At 53.4% G+C, this 23,445-nt stretch overlaps 1 protein-coding gene across 9 annotated transcripts in view; it reads left to right on the forward strand.

The window, feature by feature from the left end:
• C21H1orf61 (chromosome 21 C1orf61 homolog) overlaps positions 1-9,745 on the forward strand; it is a 42,891-nt gene extending 33,146 nt beyond the window's left edge. For 4 of the 9 annotated variants that reach the window (XR_004313976.1, XR_004313977.1, XR_004313983.1 and 1 more), the window contains 4 exons: positions 583-683; positions 7,104-7,221; positions 8,632-8,694; positions 9,414-9,745. Coding sequence is in view for 1 of the 9 variants with exons in the window: in XM_032464036.1 (XP_032319927.1) it covers positions 583-683; positions 8,632-8,694; positions 9,414-9,475 (226 nt within the window). In the remaining 8 variants the exon portion in view is untranslated. Of the gene's footprint in view, positions 1-582; positions 693-7,103; positions 7,222-8,631; positions 8,695-9,413 lie in introns of all 9 variants that reach the window. The other 5 variants (XR_004313980.1, XR_004313984.1, XR_004313982.1 and 2 more) reach the window with 3 other exon arrangements.
• The last annotated feature ends 13,700 nt before the right edge of the window (positions 9,746-23,445 follow it).

Here is a 23,445-nt window from a genome sequence, read left to right on the forward strand (position 1 = left end):
ATCTGAGAATGAGGCCTAGGCATCACTATCATTTAAAAGCTCCCTTAGCATGTCTGATGTGCAGCTAGGGTTAAGACCCACCGATATAGACTCATCTCTTTGCCTGGGGAACACACACACACACACACATACACCTGTGCATGTACATGCAGGCACACACACGCCCTTTCCTACCCTACCTTTCCCCCCAAGCTCCTAACAGCTAAACACTATCAGGCACATTGTCTATCTTCCTCATTTTTATTGCTAAATTCCTTGTAGGAACCTTAGAATTTAGGATGGAATTTAGAGGTCTGTAACTTGTCAGCTCTCTCAGCCTGAGCTCTACCCCAAAGGCAGGAACTCCATCTCCCTGTTGATTTCCAAGTAGGATCCAGATGAAGACTGAGCTAATCCTGGACACTTAAGTGATTAGGAATGAAGGAGTGTGAGGTTCAGAGTTTCATTGACTCTTGATCTGTTCCTCCTCCAAAGTAGTGTTGGCAATTTGGAGATCTTCAAAGAGGAGGAACTTTCTTCAGAAATATATCTGCCCCTTTCCTTACTCTTTCCAAATGTTTCTGCTTCTTCTCTTCCCTTTAGCCCCTCACCTGGGTGCGGGTGGGTGCTGCACCACCCTCCTGCTCTCTTTCCTCCACACGGGCGCCAGAGTCGTATCCAGCACCATGGACAGCTCCCGGGCGGTGAGTGAGGTGACTGCGCTGACCCCCTTTGGGAGGGTTAAGAGAGGGTCCTCCTGTCTGCACAGTCAGATATCAAAGACGCTGGAATTTTTAATCTTTGGGAGTTGTTTTCAGGCATCTGTGGAGTCTCAGGGAGAAGAAAAGGCTGAGGACATTTGTCATTCTGTCTCCAGGAAATTGTCCTCGTTGGGGAGTCTGAATGAGAGGGCCTGCTCCAGCAGTAGGAAGGATGAGAGTTAAATTTCAGGAAGGGTTTAACCTAAGCTCATGTAAGATACAGAGGGTTTGATCAGGTAGAGCCTTAGATAACATCAGCTCTATATCCCTCATTTTACAGATCTCAAGAAAGTGGAAGAGGTGTGACCAAGGTCACTCAGCTGGTTAGTGAAAAGGTGAAAACCCAGGCTCTTGTTTTCTAGCTTGACTCTGCTTATCGTGTCTGATACCTCCTTCGGGAGTCTCCCTGCCTGAGCTGGGGGGAGCAGGCTTATTGCTTGTAGGGAGAGTTCACAGGTTGCCCCCATGCCAAAAAGGACAGTATGCATGTCTGAGCATGTGAGGTGTCCATACACGTCACAAAAGGGGTGGAACTGACTACTCTGTCTGTCTGAGGACATTTGGAGGGGAGGCCTCAGGGAGAAGCACAGGGGAAGGCATACCTAGCAGTAGCTGACAAGCCCATGGGAGAAAAGGCAATGGGGCAACCATCTGCCAGGGCAAAGAGGCCAGTGGATGGCCACAAGGAGTCTCTAGAGGCCAGCAAGAGTCATGCAAACTGGAACGGGGCCTGGGAAAGGCCCTTCTGTGTGCCCAGTCCTGCTCCCCCAGCACTGCAAGCCTAGAAACAAAGGGGCCATTCTGTCTAGGATTTGATGCCGCCATCTCCGGCTGGCAGTGCCAGGTGGTGGGGGCATCAGGGGTGTCAATCCATTACCCCCCCAACTTTCTAGGTCCTCTGGGGCTGGATGTTGGGGAGATGGGTGTTCCATGCTATGTTGCCATGGCAACCACCCCAACCCCCACCTTCCAAAGCACAAAGAAAGACAGCTTTCATCCTCACCCCCGGGAAGAACCTGGGTCTGGTTGGGAACCTTCCCTTGGGAATCCTCCTTTCTGATGCACAAGCCATGGCATACATAAGCATCACCCTCTTTTCAGCACCAGGAGATGAAACCATGCAGGCGGGGAGGCTGGTGCATCCAAAGTCTCTGGGCAAGATTGTACAAGTGAGCCCCTTGCACTTAACCTTCTCTCCCCCTAAGCTCTCCTGTCCCTCACCTTTAGCCAAGGTCATCCTAGGCCTTCTTCACTGAAGCGACAGGGCCTTGACCTTCAACTCTTTCCCACATGTGAAGGACACCCCACTACTCCCAGCAAGCCTCCAGGCTGTGGGAATGGAGAAGAGGGGGTCATTCCTGCCACACTCCATCTGTACCCTCCGCCATTACTCATTAGGAATTCTGCCCCCTCCTTCCGCTCGTTAAGCCTGATTTGCATATATTTGCATAACACAACTCATTTGCATTCCAGGAGGCTCATGGTAGAAGCCAGGAAAAAAGGGGAGGGGGGTCTGGAGAAGAGAGAAAATGGGAGAGATTTTGTTTTCATCAAAGTGTGTGTTGGGGGGAGGTGACAGGAAGAGAACAGAAATAAAAACTCACACTACTCTCTTTCTTCCCTTCTGCCCTCCCTCCCTGAGCTGGACTCAGATGCCAAAGAGAGATGCCAAGGGGCCGGCTTTTCTGTCCTTTTTTGTCTTGCTTCCTCTGGCCTTGGCTCCCCAGCCTGGCCTCCTACCTTGTTGGGCTCAGGCTTCAGAAAGAAAGAGGCAGGGGTAGGAGGCAAGGCTGTGGGAACGGAAGCAGGAGAGGGAGGCCGCCATCTTAGGTACCCGGCGCCTATAAAATGGCGTCTCTGACAGGTGTGGGCTGAGAGCCAGCCCTGGTTCGTGGACATGGAGGGAGATGAGACAATGAGAAGAACTTTCTGGCTAGTCAGAAACATAGTTGAGTCTTCCTTCCAGTGGAATTGGGAAAAGAGGATGGGGAGAGAAGGAAGGAGGGAGAGAGAAATGGCAGCCCCAGAAGACAGTGAACCTCACACAGGAACTAGAGTGGTAGGGAGGCCTCTTGCTGGGTTTAGTTCCAGACCCCTCATTAGTGCCAGAGGTCAGAGGACTTGCAGGATTATGAATAATATTAAAAAAAAATACTGGAGGAATCAGAACTGGGAGTATCACCAAGAGGAGGGAGAGGATAAGGTGTGGGCAGGCAGGATAATCTCTGTTTGAGGGTTTCTCTGGGGCTAGCGAAGGGCTTCTGTGTACTTAAGGTGAAGCCCCAAGTCTTCTCTCCTCAGCCTATCAGTCTGGTTTCCATCTTCATAACTGGTGAAACCTGTGCCCCCTCTGGCCACTCACACAGCCTCTTCAACCAGACCCAATGGCCTTTGCTCAGGTCTGGTGACCTCTGTGGAACATTTCAGGCTGATATCCATCCTGTCTTCTCCTTCGGCCTTTGATTCTTCTTTTATATCCCTGATTACTCATTCAGGGTTCTAGTCATTCAGTCCTCTCGGTAGACCAGTTCTCCAGCCTGAAGTGTTTCCGCAAGGTTTTGCTCTCAGCTTTTTTCCTTCCTTTCCACTCACACTCTTTCACTTTTATCACTGCAACCATCATTTGGAATTATAAACACTCATTTCTCTAAATTCCAGATTTGTACCCTAACTACTACCTGTGGTTCTGCCATTAGCTCCTAGATTAGAGACTGGAGTGGTGCATCTGATTGGCTAAGCTTGGACCACATGACCAGACCCTAGCTGCAAGGAATCCTGGAAAAGTACCTGTGCTTTTGGATTCTGTAGTGGCATATAAGAACAACCTTCCTCCAACATTTGTGAATTGGCCATTCCCCAGACATAGGGAGGCATTCAGATGCTCATCACTCAGCATTGTGCTTCAAGTCCTTTCCTATGTTCCTGCTTTCCTACCTCTATCAATAGCATCATATAAACTTCTAGGCCCTTGGGTTCAAATCCTGAGAATTATCCTGGGTTTTCCCTCTTCTTCCCCCTCATCTGGATCAGTCACATCAGAACCCATCACTTCGTCCTTTGTAGCACCTCTCATGTCCATGCCTTCCTTTCCCTTACCCCTGCCTCCATGTCAGCTATTTCATCCAACAAGCACTTATTGGATACTTACTGTACGCCAGGTGCTTTGCTGAAGAGGAAAGTGGAATACAAAGCTTCACTGAGGGCCTAGCAATCTAGTGAGGGAGGCAGACACAAATAATTGCAAGACAGTGTGAAGGCTGCTGACCTAAAGACCTGTGCAAAGTGCTGTAGGAGCATAGGGGCTGGAGCCCTGGGCCACCTTAGGGGAGTTAAGGAAGGTTTCCTAGAGGGGGCCAAAAGACCAAAAGATAAATGATAAAAGATAAAGGGGATAAAAGTGACAAAAGGTGGACAGGGGGTTATCAGTCTAAGGAGTTTAAGGAAGTAGACAGCATATGTGAAGACAGGGAGGTAGGAAAGTGCTTGGTGTGTTAGGGAACTAGAATGTCCATCAAGGGTAGTCTGGGCTGGGAGGAGATGGGAAATGGAAGCAGAAGTTCTGGTGTTAAAGGCCTTATGTGTTTCACCAAGGAGCCTGGATTTGATAGGTGTACTGAGAAGTTAGCTGACAGCCTCAGAGATGCAAGGTGCAGAGTATGGCTCAGGGGCAGCACATAACCTCTTTCAGGAGGAAGGGGGAACCCTGAATCTAGCTGCTCACTGAGCCCACCACCAACCAGATGTTTAACTGTCCCTTGGCTGGTTCTGAACAAATGAAGGAACATGAAAGAACTGGGAGCCCCCTGAAGAAGGGTCTCTGCCTCTCCCCCTCTAGAGTCGCCCTCACCACCACCCCGCCCTACGCACACACGCATACACACACCTGCACACCCAGGGCAGGCTTGTGGGAGCTTTCTGGGGAGACATGTGGAAAGGCCAAGTTTGGTCCCCAGCACAACGAGTGCCTTGAGGTCAGGATAGGAGATGGACCTCTGGGGACTGGAGTGAAGAACAGGGAAGTTCAGTCCTGGAAACTGCCTGGAGGAGGGAGTGAGGGAAGGGGTAAGGGGGGATTCAGGGGTGGGCCAAGGCTCTGAGAAGATTCTTCCTAAAGAAAGAGAGTGAGAAGCTGGAGAGACAGTTGAAGAGATGATGAGGCCACTGGGGTGGAATGTAAGTCGGGGTGCCACCTACCACCCCTCCCCCAAGCCCAGCCTCTACACAAAGACCTCTCTGTGAGTGGCCGTGGAAGTGGCCCTGTCAGGTGAGGGGGCTTAGCTCCCAGGGCCTATTAGGGGTGGGCTGGAATGGGGTTGGATGAAAGGGAGGGTGAGGGGTGGCCTCAAGCTTTAACCAGGTCCTGGAAGGAAATAGAAGCCCAGATTTGGCTAGGTCTCGCTAGTGAGTGGAGCTGTTCTCAGGACAGGCTCCTCTCCAGGACTCAGTCAAGCCCCTTAGGTCCCAAGCACCAAGGCCCTGCCCCTGCTCCCTCCCCATTTCTTCCCAGGTGTAACTCTGGTCGTGCCAGGCCTCTCCAGCCTGCCTCCACCAGCTGTACATGCCCTCCCACAGCGCCTGGACGACGAAGGCTGACTCTATCCTGACCCTCTCTCATCTTGCCAGCCTAGGAGACTGCCAGAGTCCCCTCCAGCAGTTGCATGGGGCTCCTCCACAGGGAGAGGGGCTGTCCTGGGAGGGTGGAAAGACAAGATTGACCAGAGCCTAAAAGAAATCCAAAGCTCCCTCAGCCTCCACACCCAGGCTTGTCCTCCCAGGGAGGTTTCTCTCCTTGCCTGGCCTGTGTCGCTTGTGCTAATCAGCAGTGTGGGAAGACCTTCTCCCCTACCTCCAATCCTCCCTGTGTGCACTGTCCCTGCTAGTAAAAGTCTGGATCTGGGGCACTGGAAGCAGTAGAATGACAGCAGACACACCTCAGCTTGCAGGTTGCTCACAGATTTGATAGAAGGGCTCCATCCATGGGAAGAACAACAAAAGAAGGAGGTTTTGGTTTTTGACTCTGGAATCAGACAGGCTGGTCAAGATACAAATTCTATCTTCTCTCCCTTACTAGGTGAGTGGCCTTAGACAAGTCACTTAATGTCTTTTTGAATCCTAACTTCCTTCCATGGTTATCCTGAGGATCAAATGGGTCAGTGCGGATGAAAGTGTTTTGCAAGGCTGTGTGCAGATTTCCAGTGTTCATTCTAAATGCTGAGAGCCACTGTAGGAAAGTGGGGACAATCAGGGAAGGCTTGTAGAGTTTGGAAATGATGGCATGGATTGCTGGGGAGGAGAATGAAGGGACTCTGGGTATAAAACATGATGAAGGCCTGCCTGGGAAGCGTGACTGGGCTTGGGGGACTGGCTGGAGGTCTCTGGTCTCAAGCAGGCAAGCATCTTGCTGAGACTGGTTTGGGAGGCACTTGTTTTTAACAACTGGGTGGTGAAGTGGACTCCATGACCACAGCTTCTTTCGTCCTTCTCAGGAAGAACTTCCTGCTGGCCCTGTGTGAATACTGTTTAGCAATCCCGGAAAGAGGGGAGTGCTGGAGGGAGGCTCTGTTTCCCCACGTTGTCCTAACCTGCTCTGCTCCCTCACCTCAGTGTTCTCCAGAGGGAACATTAGCCAAATGTGACCCTCCACTGAATGTATACGAAATGGTACTTCCAAGCCCTGCCACTTCCAAGTCCCTGATTTTATGGTTCCTCAGCATTGTCAGGAGTGAGCTAAATTCAGACTAATTTAGATCCCTCAGCCCATGGGCCAGGGAGACTTTGAGCAGGAGGGTCTTTTGTCTCTAAGCAGTCATTCCTTGTTGTACAAGCAAGAGGTGGGAGGAGGAATGGTTTGGCATCATCCCCCACAGATAGCAATAGATTCTGTAGGCCTGGAGGAAAGGACCAGGACTGAGGCTGGCATATGGAGGGAGAGCCCTGGGCACAGGGGGCATGAGCTTCACCCAGCTGGGTCTGCCTTCTGCTCGGTTTGTCCATCTGGCACCAGCTGGCTTCCCGGCACTGCCCCACAACCAACCAGACTCCTTCTTCTGCTGTTGCCATGGCAATTGGCTGCCATCTTGTACTCAGGGCACTATCTCATATCTGAATTTTCCCATGGGGTTCCTGGAGGATGGGTGATAGGTCTCCAGGGATTCATCCCTTCCTCTTGATATCTGTCCAATGAAAATTCATATTAATAATATGATTTTTTAAATAGCCAAAATGAAGAGTTACTATATGTAAAGATCTGCTAAGTAACTCCCTATGTGTTATTTAATATAGCTAAGAAAGAATGAGATAAAATTTAAGAGGTTCCCATCCAGTTTTCTGTTTCTATGACAGACTTTTCCTCTCTCTAACCAGGAAATTCTATGATCTTGCTTATTCCTGTCTTGGGAAGTCCTTCCCAATGTCTAACCAAGAGCTGTACTACTGAAGTACCAGTTCTTTGACCCTTGGCTTCATATGGCTAATTCGAGAGGTAAGGAAGGAACTGCCACCCAGGCTTCGTCACTTTATTGAACTTCCTGGACTCCAGTTGTTGGAATAGGGAAACTGAAACTTGGCTATATTAGTGAGAGGTCCAAGTGCCCCTTAAAACTTGGGGGTCCTAAGTCTAAAACCGTTTGTTTAGAGAGGGGGACTCAGTGTCACAAAATGCTTTGAAATTCCCCTTCCTAGCCCCCATCCCCACCCAAAGAAAGAGGCAGGAGCCAGAGACCTTTGGAAAGTAATAGTCTCCCAGGCTCCAGGGGTGTAGGGTGGGTCAGAAGGCAGTCTCCCCTCTCCAGCCATTGGGAGGTTCCAGTAGAAGGCCCCTGAGAGATCCTGGGACGGTGAGAATTCCCTCCCTCTAGAGCTCAAGCAGAAGGCAGAGAATGGTCACCTTGAACTAGAGGGGCATCTATAAGGGGCACTGAGCAGGGGCCAGCTTTTCAAGGGAATCTTGAATGAGGAGCAGGTGGAGAGAGAAAGGAGGCCATTCTCAACTGAAGAAGGGTGGGCTGGCAGGGAGGGGCTGGGGATAATTTATGATATCATTGTTCCCCGCCCCACTTTCCCAGCCCCCACCCTCTTCCCAGCCCCCTGCTACTGTACGGTTGCTAGGAGATGCTCACTCTGTCTGGGGCTGGGAGGGTGTAACAGGCAGAGACTGCTCCATCTGGACTCCTCCTCCCCCACCCAGGGGAGGGCCCGGCATTGAACTTCATCTACCACCCCTTCCCAGGCCCTGACCGACACCAGTCTTCCTCTGTTGTTCCCCCAAATCCAGCCAGCCTGGGGTTAGTGGGGTTCCTAGACAGGCTGAAGATCTGCAGTAAGGAAGAGGGAAGGGAGCTGTGGAGGGAGAGGCTAGCAGACTTAGTAGGGACACTGAGGAACAGCTGACTTGGGGCCTCTGGGAGCCAGCCCAGGCCAGAAAGAGGGCTAGAGGAAGACAGGGACACAGGCCTCAAGGAGCCCAGGTTTGAGGGAGACTGTGTCCTTACCTTTGGGGAACTTTCAGTGTGATGGGTGAGGCAGACCTCCCAGCCCCACCCCTCTGTAGTATGGTCCGGTCAAGGTTAGTGACCTGGCAAAGGCAGGGTTAGGGGGACAGGGCAGGTGGGGGAAGAGGTGGAGCAGGAAGGAAGGGGGCAAGTTTGGAAAGTCTGAGGAAAGTCTAGGTATGAGACAGGTGACACAGATCTGAGCAGAGTTGGGCAGCGCAGAGATGTGGCTTAGATCCCCTCCTCTTTCTGAAATTCTCTTCTCAGAGTTTAAAGCCCACGGATAAGTTGGGTGAGGTGACCTTTGGGGGCTCCCAACTCTGGAAAGGAATGCTGTGCCCACGACTGTGCTTCCAACACCTGATTTTTGTATAGCTCTTATTGATTTTATTCTTTCCTAGGCACAGCTTCCCTCTACCCCAGGGAGGAAGGAACAGACCTTGATTTGACAGCCACTTGCTTGTGTAAGCCCCTTCTTAGCCATTATCTCAGTTACTCTTCCAACAGTCCTGAAAATTGGGTGTCCTCACTTTACAAAGGCAGAATCAGAGCCCCAAGGACATGTAAGTTGCCCAGAGTCATAGGACTAGTAAGTTGGGCTGGGCTTCAAATGGGGCTTGATGGATCCCAAAGCATATGCTGTCTCCCTCCCCTGTGCCGACTTCCTGCAGGACTTGTTCTAAACACAATTGGAGGGACTGAGAGGAAAGGGGAACAGATGGGCAGGGGGACTTCTCTGCATGTTATCAGCAGAGGAAGGGGCGCTCCTCAGGAGTAGGAGTGAAGTCTGAAGAATGCTAGAACAGTCCTTGCAGGTTGAAGACAGGATTGGAGAAGAGGCCATGGGATCTATAGAAGTCACCAAAATCCTCCCAGGTTGGTCCCTGGCCAAGGGAATATGCTCCCTGTCTTCCTGAAGCAAGTTCCCTGGGCCACCACGTAGCCTCTCACCTGCTTGGGATCTGAGTTCTTGCCCTGGGCATCCCCCTCCCCCTAGCCGTGGCCCTGGGTAGAACACCTAGAAGAGATGCCTAGACTTAGCCACCATCATGGTGGCCCCCTTTTTCGTGAGGCCCTCCCCAGTCTCTCACCTTTCCTGGCCACTGGACACTTGCTCTCTCCCTCCTGCTACGGTCTCCATTCAAACAGAACCTTTTTCACTCTTGACATTTTTTCTTTTCAGACCAAAAAGAACCTACTTCACACAGTTGGCCTGGGTCTCCTCTGAGAAGCTGCCCTGATTGACTGAAAGATGAGGCTAAACTCTAGCAAGTTGAGCAGCTCCTCCAAGAAGCCCTTGAGCAGGATAGAAATGGGGAGGCCTCAGCCTCCAGCCTGGGCAGACCGTTATACCTGGAGCCATCTGGGATAAGACTTTGCTTCACCATTTCTCCCGTGTCTACAAGCTGTCCATTCGGGACCATCCTGGTTTCTCTTGTGTCGTCTAAGTTGAGATTCCTATGAGATGGAAGTCCCGTCTCATGTCTAATAAAGACTCTTGAATATTGAACAACAGCACTAGTGGTAGTGGATGTTTCTGGGAGGGATAAGCGGAGCATTGAATGAGAGGAGGGCAGTACCTGTCTCCCTCTAAAAGACAAATGCCATAGAAGCCACTATTGCAACAAAGAGGGAAGCCTCACTGAGACAGAACTCTCACCTGTGGAGGGTGGGTGGGGAGTGAAGATCTCCTTGGCTCCTTCCACCTCTCTCAGCCACCCCAAGGTTCCTGGGACCATCCATGATCTGGTCAGTCCCAACTCAGAGCAGTGGGCTGATACCCCCAGCCAAGGAGGCCCATAGGTATCATCCAAAGGACAAAGAGAATGGGAGAGGGTGGGGTGGCTCCCCCATCGTACCTATGTAGTAGGTCACTGGGTGGCCCTCTGTCTCGGCCATAAAGGGACCACGCCTTAGAAATGTCCTCCTGGGTTTGGACAGGCCACAGAGATAGAGCACCCCTACTCCACAGGGCCACCCATTTTTGCTTCCTCTCTGTCCACCCTCAATAGAGAGAGAAGGGGATGAATATGCCTAGCAAGAGGGATTCAGGTTAGACAGCAGGTAGGACTTCCCAGCAATACTTGGGGTGACCTGAGGGAGCAGAGGAACCACAAGAAGAAGGAGCTGTGCTCTTGACCTCATTTCCCCCATAACATACCTGTATTAAACATATTCTCCTCAAAAGATTGGCCCCCTCTCATTCTCTAAAGAGTTCCTGCTGGAAAGTGTTAGCAGAGTCTAGGGTGTCCAAGCTTCCTACCACTCCCTAAAAGTCCTTCCTCTCATATATCAACTATCCCTCCACAGAACTGTAGTTTGTATCCTGGAATTTTTCTAAGTAAAAATGCTTAATACACATGATATAATTCTAACAGCACAAAAAAGAAAGTGTGTCTCCTTCCCACCCCTGTTCAGTCACCCACCTCCTCTCCCAGTATACCCACTGATACCTGTGTCCTCCCTGAAACACTCTGAATGCACCCAAGCACATATGTCTACACACACCACCCTCCTTCCATTTAAACACTGACCACAGCATTTTTAGCTCCTCTAGGCCCGGGGTCCTAGCCTAAGCTCAAGAAGAACCTCAGGGGATCCTTGCATCTGCTTAAGTTGCATGCAGAATGCTAGCTAGGCACCCAGGCATGGTTTCTAGGAAGAAGGAATGTATTCAGAGCCACCTGGTCTAGCCCAGTTTCTCATCTTACAGAGAAAACTGAGGCCAGAGTGGGGGAAGAGCTATATCCAGGTTCCTCAGCATGGTGGAGGCCCGTTAGGAGAATTTCAGGCTCCTCTAACACATGCCAAGGAGCCCAAGGTTCCCCAACAAGGACAGGGTCTAAGAGGGCTAATTGAGGCCAAGGTTGTAGCCAGGAAAAGTCAGCTTCATTTGAAAAGTCGTATTTAAGAGGCTGAGCCTGGGCTCACCAGGCCAGGAAAGCACTTCTGAGGTTCTCAGACCTGTCAGGACCCTTCTCGCTGCTCAGTCTTGCAAGGACCCATTGTGGCCCTGGGGGTGAGCCCCTGGATGAGAGGTGGAGACAGGGTCTGGATCACATGAAAGAAGTTGCCCAGGTCTGCCCTCCCCCTCCCGCTGTTTTCGTTTGGACTCTGGAGCCTGAGCATCAACCTTCCATGGTTTCCTTACCCTCTAGGTGTTGGGGGGTCTGGGCAGCAAAAGGCAGCCACCGACTGGGACCAATCCTCTGCCTCCACTAGTGGCTTGGAAGGGAAGCTCCTGGTGAAGCAGTTGGGGCAGGCACAAGGAGGTGGGAGGAAAGAGCAAAGGAAAGGAAAGCAGGACGCTGGTGACAGCAGGTGGGAGAGGAGTGGGTTGCCTTTTGGAAACAGAAAGACCCAGACCCAGACAGGAGCAGAAGGGGTGGGGAGAGGCCCCTCCTTCAACAGGGATGCCAGGACTGGGATGGGAGGGTCCAGGCGGACACTTAGGAATGTGCTCTCAGAGTCCCACTGAGCATATGCAGATGAAGCCTGTCTGTATGCAAATGAGACCGTCTGTATGCAGATGAGGAAAGAGGGCATTCTCTTCTCAGGGTTACCATAGAGCCCACCCCCGCCCCTTCCCTCAGGGCCCCAGCTGCAGGGCAGCCTGGGAAGAGGCCAGGCCCGGGGAGGAGCAACCTGCAGTAGAAGGTTAGACTTCAGGAAGGACTTACAAAAGGAAAATGGCCAGTTCTGGGACAGAAACTGGAGATGAAATGGGGAATAGAGAGGGGCTGCTGAATAAACCAGGCAAAAAAGATGGAGGTAGACTGTGAAAGAACATTTCAATCACCCAGAAACACAGGCAGAAACCTTTGAGAGGGAGGCACGAATGAAAAGAACTTCGACTGAGAATCCACTTTGTGCCAGGTGTCACATGGAGTGTCTTCCACTCCCAGTCTCATTGTTCCTGGTGATAACCCCATGAGGCCTTTCACAGATGAGGCTCAGACAGACTGACATGTCCAGGTCACACAGTTTGCAAATGGCAATGCCCTGGCCTGTCTGACTCCATGGCAGGCAGCCACAGCTTAGAACCTTCCTACTCCTTCCTAGCAAGCAGCTCCTCCTAACCTGAGAGGAATTGAAAAGCCTCAGGGTTTGGGAGGCTGTGCCTGGGTGAGGGTGCTGATAACACCCTGACAGGAGGTCTGGCTGCCCTCAAGCCCCGATAGGGCCAGCAGAGGGATGGGAACTGGCAGTCGAAGGTGAGGTGGGGCTGTTGGTGATAGCTGAGTGGGCAGAAACCAGGAGGAAGACATCAGGGCTGGGAGGATGCCGGCGATAATACAATAAGGGAAACTGAGGCCCAGAGAGATGGAGAGGATTGCCCTCCTCACTCAGCGGATCCACGTCCAAGCTGGGCCTGAACCCAAGGTACTGGGCCCCCAGCCCAGGGCCCCTTCCCGGGAGTGCAGAGGCTGGGAGTGGGGGTGTCTTTGAGAATAGCCTCTCCTCTTCCTCCGGTGGCCCCCGGCCCCCCACATCCAGTGGTGTAGCCAAGGCCTTTGTGGGGAAGCCGGGGGAAGAGAGGCCCCTTGTTGGCCCATTCATCATGCCGGAGGCTCGGCCAATGCCAGCCCAGGCACCGGCTGGGCTCTCCTTCCTGGGGGTGCCAGCCAGCCCCCACCCGCTGCCACTGCCCTCTCCCCAGCTCTGTCGTTTCCTGGAGCCTCAGGACTTTGGCCCTGGTCCCGGCTGAAGGATGGCGGGGAGCCCCGGTCCCCGCGCCCCCCACACCTCGCCTTTCTCACGCTGGCACCAGAGCCGTGGGAACGCTGGACGGCAGCTGGGCACCGGTGCCCGGTTCTGCCCACCCCCAGCCCGGCCGACCTCAGAGAGGGGAGAAGAACAGGCTGCCCCCAAAAAAAGGCCCCTCCAGGATGGGGCCCTAGAAATCCTTAGCACTAATTATGAATCTGGGGACAAACAAGGCATTTGCAAGTCAATTAGTGACAGAACTTTCCCAGGAAAGAGCTTCATCGAGGCTCAACTTCAGACAGGGCCACATGCTGGGTCATCTTGTCTCTCCCCTTGCCTCTGCTCTGCTTGAAGTTCAGGGATAGAGGCCGCCCAATGTTCTGCCAGCTCCTATGTGGCTGAGGGTCCCAGAGCCCTGAGTGGCATGAGGTGGGAAAGGGCAAGGCAGCACACTGCTGAGGTCAGCTGGAGGTCACTATACGGCTGAATCAGGAGACATCTTGTCAGGGCCCTGGCCCCAATACTACCTGTGACAGAAGCTGGTGGCTCCTGGATGGAATTGCCAGGGAGACAGCTGTCCCAGACAGGATGGCATGGTTGGGTTGACAGGAAAATAGAAGTCACTGCATTGTGAAAGGGCCAGGGAGAGGTGCTTCCCAGAGGACACAGAGAAAGCAGGACAAGAGGAGACCAAGAGAGAGATAAATGGTCCCAGGCATCCGAGCTTGTGCCCAGGCGGAGGCACACAACCCGATGGCGTTCAGCCACACCCACGGGAACGTCAGGCCGACTGGCCTGCCATCTGGGGCCACTTCCCATAGAGAGGGAGACAGAGCCCATGAGGTGGCTGCTCCCAGGTGGGGAGGCCTTTAGCTGGGAGACGGGCTCTCGCCTGAGAGGACCCCTTAATTGGGGGAAGAGAGCAAGGGAAGGGCTGATGGAGGCAAAAGCCCTAGAGCCAGCCTCACCATCTGAGGGAGATTAAGGGATTATAATTAAAACGCGTTTGAGGGACTCCAAGCAGGTGGGTTGGGGCTGGTGCTAATGATCTAATTGCTGCCTTTAGCCAGGGCTTTAGCCAGGGCCTGGCTGCTGGGGCTTGGTAATGAGTGGGGGTGGTTTTTTTTTTTTTTTTTTTTTTTTTTTAACAGGAGAGTGGGTAAGAAGAGGTGGAGTTGAGGGGCCAGGAGGGGCAGTCTTTTTCTTCAGTTTGAACACCTCAGCTCACAGGGTCACGTGCCCCCCGAGAGGCTCCCCCGACTACCCACCCTGAGACTCCAAGGGGGAGGCGGCAGCATAATGGAGTTCTGGGAGGCCTAGAGAAGAATTCTGGGGGCCAGGAATGAGCAAAGAGGATATTTAGGTCCCTACAGAGAGGGGACACTGAGACAGGGGATGGTCAGGGTCTCCTTGGAACAATTGTAACAGCCAACAGTAACTGCGGATGTACTCTGTGTCAAGCACTGTACAAAACATTTTATAATTGGATTTAACCCTTACAACACGGTCAAGGAGGTCTCCCTCTCAGGACCAGAGCTGGGCCCAGCCCCCTGGCTAAGCAAACACCAAGGGTCACTGACCAGGGGTGGTTCCTTTTAGACCCATTCTTCCTAAGAAGAGATAGATGGACAAACCCTCTCTAGACTCTGAGAGACCTCAGGCTGAGGGTCAAAAGCATGCAGATTACAGCCTAAAGTCCCCTGACTGTGGGAGTCCAGTGTCACCTAGGCGGTGCTGCCCCCTCTCCTTCCTCATATTCAGAAAGCACACTAGGAAACTGGACACACATCAGGGGTCACACCACTAAGCCTTGGCACATGCTGTTCCTTCTGCTTAGAAAGCCATCCCTTCTGCTCTATTTCTGCCCTTCTGAGAGGTCGTCCTCTCCCCTCCAATCCCTGGATCCCCTGAGAGTTGAGGGTTATCTCTGGCCACCTTGAGCCTGGCTGAGAAGGTGCTTAGCATGCATTTAGGAAACAAATGAATGGCCCAGTGAGGGGGCAGCTGTTTACTTTTATAACTAAACGGCCTGAATGATTCTGGGAGGAAACACTAGAACACTGGTTGTCTCTCAGATGAGAAATGGGTGGTGGAGGCAGATGCAGGAGAGAAACTTTAATATGTAGTATACCCTTTTGTGCCTCTAAAGTTTTGTGCTTTTAAAGTGAAGAAATTACTTAGAAATAAATCTGATTTTATTTAAAACATTAATTATTGCATCTTTTTTAAAGGCTTGGGAAGGACAGTGTTTAACTCTAAAGGCTAAAGCAGAAGAGAACCCCTGAGACCCCTCACCGGGAAGGAGACAGGGGATTTCCCCATCTCTCTACCTCCCCTTCTCCCACCCTGCTCCTGTCTCCTCCCAGGGCCTGGACATTGCGCCCCACACTCTGCCCAGGTCCTCCAAGAGCCCTTCATCAGGAGGGAGTCCAGAGCAGAAGCACCCCTTCCTATCCAGCGGGCATTGTAGGCAGAGGCCCCATGCACGTGGGCAAGTCACTGAGCTCCCCAAGCCAGCATCTGCCCTTGTGAGGGGCTGCTCTCACCTGGAGAGCTCTGGGAGCTGCCGCTTACCCTCCTCTGCCCATGCACATGGGATTCTTGCTGCAGCCCTAGCCATGGGCCCCACTAATCAGCCGTGTGCTCTCTCCTGGGCCAACTCCCCTCTCTGCTCGTCAGTGTCCCATCTGGGACTTGGGTCCATCCCTGCCCTTCCTCCCCCGTATGGGTGAGCTGAGGATAAAGGAGCTCTGGTCACCCAGTCTTGGTGTTCTTATCTGAAAAATGGGGATACAAACAATAGTGAACTGCCAGAGCTGTTGGGGGAATTAAATGAGATAATGTATGTAAAGTGTTTGGCGCAGCAGGGGCACGAAGCTGGGGCTCATAAGTGGTGGCTGTTATTATAGTTATTAAATGGGAGGGACCCTGCAAAATGTGCTAGCCTGGGGAAGGGACTCCTCATTATTGCTCTGGCTGGGAATAATGAGGCCTTGTGGTAATAGCCCCTCACACTCCCAGGCCCCTTTTGACAAAAGGACACAGCGGCTGCAAACGGGCGACAAAGTGAGAAGTGAATGGTGCATAATGGGACACTTAGGGGCTTAGCCCAGGCTGGGTGGTGCTGGGAAGGACCCTCCGGCTGTGGCTCCAGGTGCTGAAGGACCCCACATGCCAGAAACCCAAGCCGATATGCCGCCCTTTCTCCTGCTTCAAGATGGCTAAGCCAAGAGCCTTCAGCTGCAAACTCGGGTCATCTGAACCTTCCCTAATATGGTCCGAGCGCCCCGAAGCACCAGGCGCTGCTCTGTGTGCCAGGCCACCAGCCTGCACCAACAGACCGCAGGACCTCTGGCCTCATGAATCTAGTGTGGGAGACTGACATGAATCCAAACAAATAAGCAAAATATGTAGAGATAGTGATGAATGGTCTGGAGAAAAACAAAAGGAAAGGGGACATACGGGCTAGGGTCAGAGTGGTGAATTCAACTTAAAATAAGGTGCTTCAGGAAGGCCAGATTTTTTTCAACCTTTCCTTGTGGCAAATTTTAAATAGATGAAAAAAATAAACAGACTAGTATAATAAACCCCCACCTACCCATCATCCAGCTTCAACAATTGCCAATCTTGTTTCGTCCACACCTCCGCCTACTCTTCACCCCCCCCTCCATGTCATTTTGAAGCAAAGCCTAGTCTTCTTCTTTCCTGGAGGATGTGGTTTGAGCAAAGACCAGAGGAGATGAGGAAGCCAGCCATATGGTCACTGGGGAGTGAGCATTCCAGGCAGAGGGAGCAAGTGCAAAGGCCCTGTGCCTGGAATTGGAAGATCAGGCCCTAATCTCAGCTTTGCCTCTACTGGCTGAGTAAATTTACATGCATCTCTGAACCTCAGTTTTGTCATCTGTAAAATGAGGCTGATGCCCTTACCCTACAGGGAGTTTGTAGGAGTGAAATGAAAATCTGCAAGTGTTTCATAAAGCAGAGCAACATGGCAGGGTGAAGGTCTACTCTTAGAAACTCAGTGTCTTGGTGGAGGTGATGCAAAGCCCCAGATACCCAAGGCCAGGTGGGGATTGGGAAGAGGGTCTGGGGGTGGTTTCCTGCAGAAGCCTACCCCCAAACTTAGTCTAGCAGGCCATGGTGAAGGGGCAGAGGCTCGAGCCCAGAGCTTGGCCATGTTTGCTAGCTTACCCCTCACCCTGATGCCTATGGATGGGCCACAGGATCCCAGGCTGGTGGAAACAAGAGAAGGGCCAAAGGCCTGAATGGCCAACTGTTCTCTGAGGAGGCTTGGCCTCCTTTAAAGACCCTTATCACCACCTCCACCTCCCTCCCAGGGTGATTATCACCCAGAGGGGCCTTTTCTGGGGGACACAAAGAGACCTTCAACTCTCATCCTCTAGGCAGGATAATGGGCCATTCACACCGAAGGGACCCCAGCCCCACACCTGGTCCTCTCAGGCAGCCCCCGACAGCCCCATTGTCCCAGGCCCGCCTTGTATGCCTTGCACCCGAGTGGCAGGGGCAGGGAAGCCCGAGCCCCCAGCTGGGGCACTCCTGGCCCTTCCCCCACCTCTCCAGCCACCGGGACTCTGGGCTTGGTTTCGGGGGAGGTGGGCCCACCATTCATCCCACACCCGCTAGCTCGGAATTTCACTCCTCTCGAAAGTCCTTACAGGGTGATGGGAAAATGGGAGGGAATAATTAGGAAAATCATTAGCGTCTCAAGGCCCATCTGAGAGGGATTAAGGGATTAAAAGCCTTCCAACCAATCTCTCCTACTTTAAGGTTGTTGTAGGGGTTTTGTTTTCAGGACTTTTTTTTCCCCTCTTCTTTTTTCCTGGATTGGGGGTGACTAAAGTCTTGGTGGATCCTTCCTTCAAAAGCTGCAGGAAAAAGTCAAGACATTGAAGTCTGAGTAGAGAAAAATAGGGGAAAAGCAGGTGTGTGGGGGAGGGGCCCTTCCCAGGCGCTCCTGGGCTGCCTTGGGCCACTTCTCCGGACATAAGTGGTTGGGGAGGGGGTGCAGAGGCCAGGCTGGGCCGGAGAGGAAACCCAGACAGGCCTGCTGAGAGCAGACTGGCTCCCTCGGAAGGCCCCTCAGGGGCCCAGCCCTGCCTGCCAGGCCACCTACCATCTCCTCCGCATCCTGGTCAACTGGGTCCAACTGAGGTAAAATGGACCAAGGGCTCCTTGCCACACATCCTGCTCTGGAAGCCCAAGGCTGGAGGTGAGAGACGAGGGAGTGAGGCAGGAGCAAGGTGGGAGCAAGGAGGGAAGAAAGCCTGATTGGGCTTTTACTGTTTGCAGTAAGCAACACACAGCCTCTGTCTTCGAGCAATGCCCCGTCCAGTGGCGGTGAGCAGGTAGATGAACAGCTGGAAATGTGGCAAGGGGAGAGGGGGTCTGCAGAGGAGGCAGATCTCTGGGGACTGGAAGGGATGATTTATTTACGAGAGGATCCCTAACGCCTGGCACCTGGTAGGTACTCAGCAGTTCTGAGGTAAATATTCCACTTGGATCCTTTTTTTAGGGAATGTCTCACTGTCTCACTGAAATGATCCCCCAACTACAGAAGGGGACATTCCAATACCATATCACCTGGCTTAAGGCTAAGCTGGAATTTGGGTTGCTGGAGAGCAGGGATGCACATTAGGGGGAGCATCCAAGCTCTCCCTAGTCTCCACGAGCTCCATCCAGTCCCAGCCTTGATCATTCTGGGGAAGAAAGATACTGGCATCATGTGGCTTACACAGTCCTTCTCTCTCTTTCTCACATACAAACACATGCACACACACACACACATACATGGTTCCAGTTTTGGGGTCCCCTAGAGTGAAGGCTCCCCCTCCATTTCTCTGGAAGTCTCAGCTAAACCCCCTTCTAACCTCTGTACACACTAACCCTTGCCTTGATGGTCTGAAGCGAAGTGGGGCTGGCGGTGAAAGGGAGCAGCCCTTCCCAAGATGGAGGCTGGCAGAAGCCATCCCGGAGCCCGCACCTCTCCGATGGTGCGGGTGATAGATGCTGGCGGCTGCAGCCCGCTATGGCATTAATAATCACGTTTATAAATGATCTTAATTAGCAACTGCCAACAAGAAGCCCGGTACTAATTCTACCAATAATCGAGGCTTGCGGGGCATAGACAGGAACGAGAGTGAGGGGATGGATGGCTGGCAGACCCTGGTATAGCTTGCGGATACTGTATAGCTGTAGGGTTGAGCTACAGCGGAGGTCAGCCTGAATGGCTGGAGAGATGGGGAGAAAGAGGACCCTGCCCCCCACCGGCTCCCACACCAGGGTTCCTTGACCCCCACGGAGCAGCCTCCTCAGATGGTGTTGGGACAAAATGAAGCGTGAGGAATTGCAGGGAGGAGGGGTAGACCTCTGTCTGTGCCTTCAGAGCCAGAACCCAGACAGCAGCCTGTGGAATGAAGGCGAGTCTGTAAAAGCCTGAGTGAAATGAGCTAGAAGGGGATTGGGAACAAGCCCTACAGTGTCCTGGAGCCACATTCCTTGCTCTGGGGAGACGGAGATGGATGGTGCTGAGCTGGGAAGGAGGGGACACTGGGGTAGGGGGGGCAGTTTCTCCAGCTGAGGGCTCTCCTGCCAAGAAGAGCAGGGTGGGAAAAGCAAATTAAAGAATCCAGACGATGCCCAAGCACAACAAAGCCCACTTCCTCTCTCAGCCTCAGAGCCAAGCTGGGTCTGCTTAGGTCCTGCCTAGGGACCCAAAGACCATCCAGAGCCCAGGAAATCCAGGCCAAAGAAAGAGGGCCACCTTCAAGTCAGGGAGTTCTCATCAACTCTCTTTTGGGGACCACCCCAAACAAGGGAATCTGCAAGTGCCCTGGAAGAGAAGAGGGAGGGTCAAGGAAGGGAGGATGCTCTGGGGCTCAGGTGGGTGGAAGCTCTAGCCAGGTGTGGAGACGTGTGAGGAGTTGGGTTTGGCTGTTTTCAAAGGTGGCTTTTGGGGTCTCTGGAGGAGTGTCCCTGAGGCTGGGCAGCCCAAGGTCAGAATGATTTGGAGGGTTCTGGGTTGGAGCAGAGACCCAGTGGGGAGTTGTAGGAGGGCCCACTTCCAAAGGGGAGGAGTTGGGGCATGCAGAACTCTGGCTGCTTCCCTGAAATGCCTCAGTTCCCAGCCCACATCCCCTGACCCCAACTTTCCTCTTATCTAATAGTCTCCCAAATGCCATCCTAGGAGGCCAAGCTCCACTGCCCACCACCTCACTTCTACTTCCCCAGAATAGGGTTGCCATGCACGTCGTGCCTGGGTCCTCAAAGAGGCCAGGAGGACTGAAGGAAGAGCTTCATCTTCGTCAGAAATGAACAGGCCTCTGAGGCAGCACTAGGACCCCTGCTCCCTGAAAGACTGTCTGCTCTACCAGCATCTTCTCCCTCCTCTCCGCACTCAACTCAATTCTGTCCTGCCTCACTGGGACTGAAGACCTGAACTTCCTGGGACAGTTCTCATTTTGATGTTGCCCCAATTGATTTTGCCCTGAAAACCTTATGAGTCCCAGAAGCATCATTGCTTCAAGGGCCCAGGGAGCATCTCTGAAATAGCTCCTCACCTGAGTGGCATCAGTCACTCATCACAAGTCTATGTGGGAGCTGAGGAAAGGTGGACTCAGGTCTGACAACTTGCAGAGCCAAAAACCCATTTTGACATGAGTTCAACCTGTAAGCATCCAAGAGCAGGGGCCAAGTTCCCAGCTAGAATGGACTCTGCTCCCAGCGTAGAGTCCCTTGCCCACCATCCAGGTATTTTCACCAGTGTTGGACCGGTGCCATCTGTCAGACAGACACAGGCTCCTGGGCTGGGGGTAGAGGGATGTGCTTCTTTCACTTTCGGTGGCAACCCCCCACCTCTTGGAGAAGCTTATTTCAGTCCTGCATGGCTAGCAATTCTCCCAGTAAAAGGTGGGCCTTTTTAACTGGTGGTGGATGGCCGAAGGAAGCAGGAAGGAAGGCCTGGACTGGGCCCGGGGCTCATAGGTCAGAGAGGATCCCTTGGTGCATCTCTATCCAATAACCTGCTTTGGGGAAACTTTGAGTATTTCCGTCAAGGTTCTGGATGGGAATTGGCTGCAGAGACACCTCTGGTCAATGTTAACATGAAAAAATGGGTGGAGATGGGGAGGGTGGTTAACAGGTAGGGAGGATGGGAAAAGCACCAACTATGGGCCAGGTTTAACCTCCAGGAGACAGAGGCTCAGAGATATGAACTGATTTATGCAGGCCACCAAACTAGGAAGTGGGGGAGCCCAACTGGGGGCCCATCACCATCTGCCCCCAAAGTCAAGGCTCTGTGGGGAGAGGAGTAGGTACGGAGGGAACAGGTGACCACCCCTCCTTGGCCCCAAGGCCTGGTTTGGGTCACTTTCTGCCTTCCTCTTCGCGCTGGCAAACTCGACCGGCGATCAGACGGCGGCACATAGACAATGGCGCTCTGTCCAGGGCGGGCGCTCAGGGACGACAGCTCATCCCTATGCAGTGACCGCCTCCCCCACCCCGGCCTGGCCGCCAGCCCCTTTCAGGCGATGGAAGCCGGGGCGGCGGCGGAGGGGGATTCTCACAGGCCGTTGGACATTTGCATAGCCGGCTCGCCCGCCCGGAGACATTGGCCCGCATTGTTCGCGGGCGGCGGCGGCTGCGGCGGCGGGCGCACGGGCCGGGGCGCGCGGGGCGGCGCGGCGGACCCGGCTGGGAGCGCGCGGGAGGGCCAGACAAAGGGGACGGGGCGCCCAGACCCGGGCGGCGGCGAGTAGGGGAGATCCTGGCGGTGGGAGAGAAATATCGGGGTGAGGTGGGGGGAACGCAGCTGCGGAGTTAAGTCTGCCCCGGGTCCGCCACCGCCCCCCACTTCGGACACCCACGCCGTGTCTAATTCCTCTCCGAGCTGGGGCCACCGCGCGCCGTGATTTGAATCCCAATAGAGGGAGATCTCAGGCCTTTCCCAGGCTGCGCAGGTTCTGAGCGCCGGGTCCTCCAGAGGTCAGAGGAGCAGCTCCTAGCTCCCCACCAAGGGGGCTCTGGCCACACAGGCTCGGCAGCATCCTGAGGCCCCTGGGGAACCTTGGGCCTCCCAGCCAGATGTCTGGGCAGGAAGCCGTTTTGTCGCCCATGTCCACTTATGTCAAGCCAGAACAGAGGCCACCTCCGTAAACCTTTCCCTAATGCCTCTGGCTCTGCTGGCTTGACACTGCCCCAGTGCAGCCTGTCTTCCCCAACAGAGGGGACCTGGAAGGCAGCAGGAGCCCAATGTCCTCGTCCATCATTCTCCCCAGAGCTCAGGCATTGGGGCTGGACAGAGTTCATGAGTGGGCAAGTGTCTGATTGTCCTGAATTGAGAGTAATAATGGTGGTGATCAGAGGGGCTGTCCCTGAGGGGCAGAGGTCTCATTGTCCTGAAGGGGTGAGGAAGGAGCCCCCTTGGCCCCTGTCCCTGACATCTCCTTGACCTGTTCATTGTCACCCTGTTGACTCAGCCTGAATGGATGGGCCACCGTGTGAGGGAACCAATGGTACTGAGCCAGGCAGGGGCAACAGGAAAGATGGGGGAGGGGCTCAATCTTGATTCAGCTGAAGGGCTCAAAGGATACCTGTCTTTCCTGTCGTCTCAGCTCCCTGTTCAAAAGCAGTGATGGGACAATCACCCCACACCCAAATCACAAATGATGACTCAGTCCAATTAAATGGAACAATCTATGGACTGCCCACCGGGGTGCTAGGCACTAGAGGGAAAGTTAGGGGAGGGAGAGGAGGAAATGCAGAGTGAAAAACCAAGGGCCTGGTCCAGGAGAGTTCAGCCCTGAACAGATAGTCTCCTGAGTCATGGGGCTAGGATGCTGGATCTCATAGGAGACAGAGCTTAGCATCGTCTCCCAGGCCATGAGAGGCTTCATGGGGGTGATGGAGCCTGGAACCATCTGGTTACAGGATACGCAGGGCCATCTCTTGGGGGGAAGCCCCTACCCTGTCCCTCCTTTCTAAGGGACCTCTTGGTGGGCCGGCCTGGGACCTGTAGCCTTTCCTCCCTTGGAAGCTGGCTGGGTAATTTGCCCCCTCCTAGAGAGGATTCAGTTGTCACTTCTCCAGGAAGCCTCCCTGGATTGAGATGGGAGCAATGATTAGCTGGGCTGGAGCAACCCGTTTTTTCAAGCCTGGAGATTTGGCTGTGATCAAGAGGGAACCAGAGTAGAGAGAAAGAATCAGGTGGAAAATGTTGGTGACATACATAAATGAATATTCATAGCTTTCCCCACCCAGAATAAGCTAGGGCAGGGAGGGTCTCATCCTATCCTTAAGGCTCCCCATTCCTATAAGTCTTTCAGATCTCTGTTTGAGGACTGCTTACAGAGCTCAGGGGAAAGCAGGTCAGCTGGCTGTACCTGGACCCATGCAGGGCCAGAGCCAAGGCTCTGCAGGGTGAAATGGGGGATGGGCTTCTGTTCTCCCAGACTCCCTTCTTCCCAGCAGGGGCTGACAGAATAGAGTGCCTT

Source organism: Camelus ferus, chromosome 21, assembly GCF_009834535.1.
Source record: "Camelus ferus isolate YT-003-E chromosome 21, BCGSAC_Cfer_1.0, whole genome shotgun sequence".
Lineage (NCBI taxonomy): Eukaryota > Metazoa > Chordata > Mammalia > Artiodactyla > Camelidae > Camelus > Camelus ferus.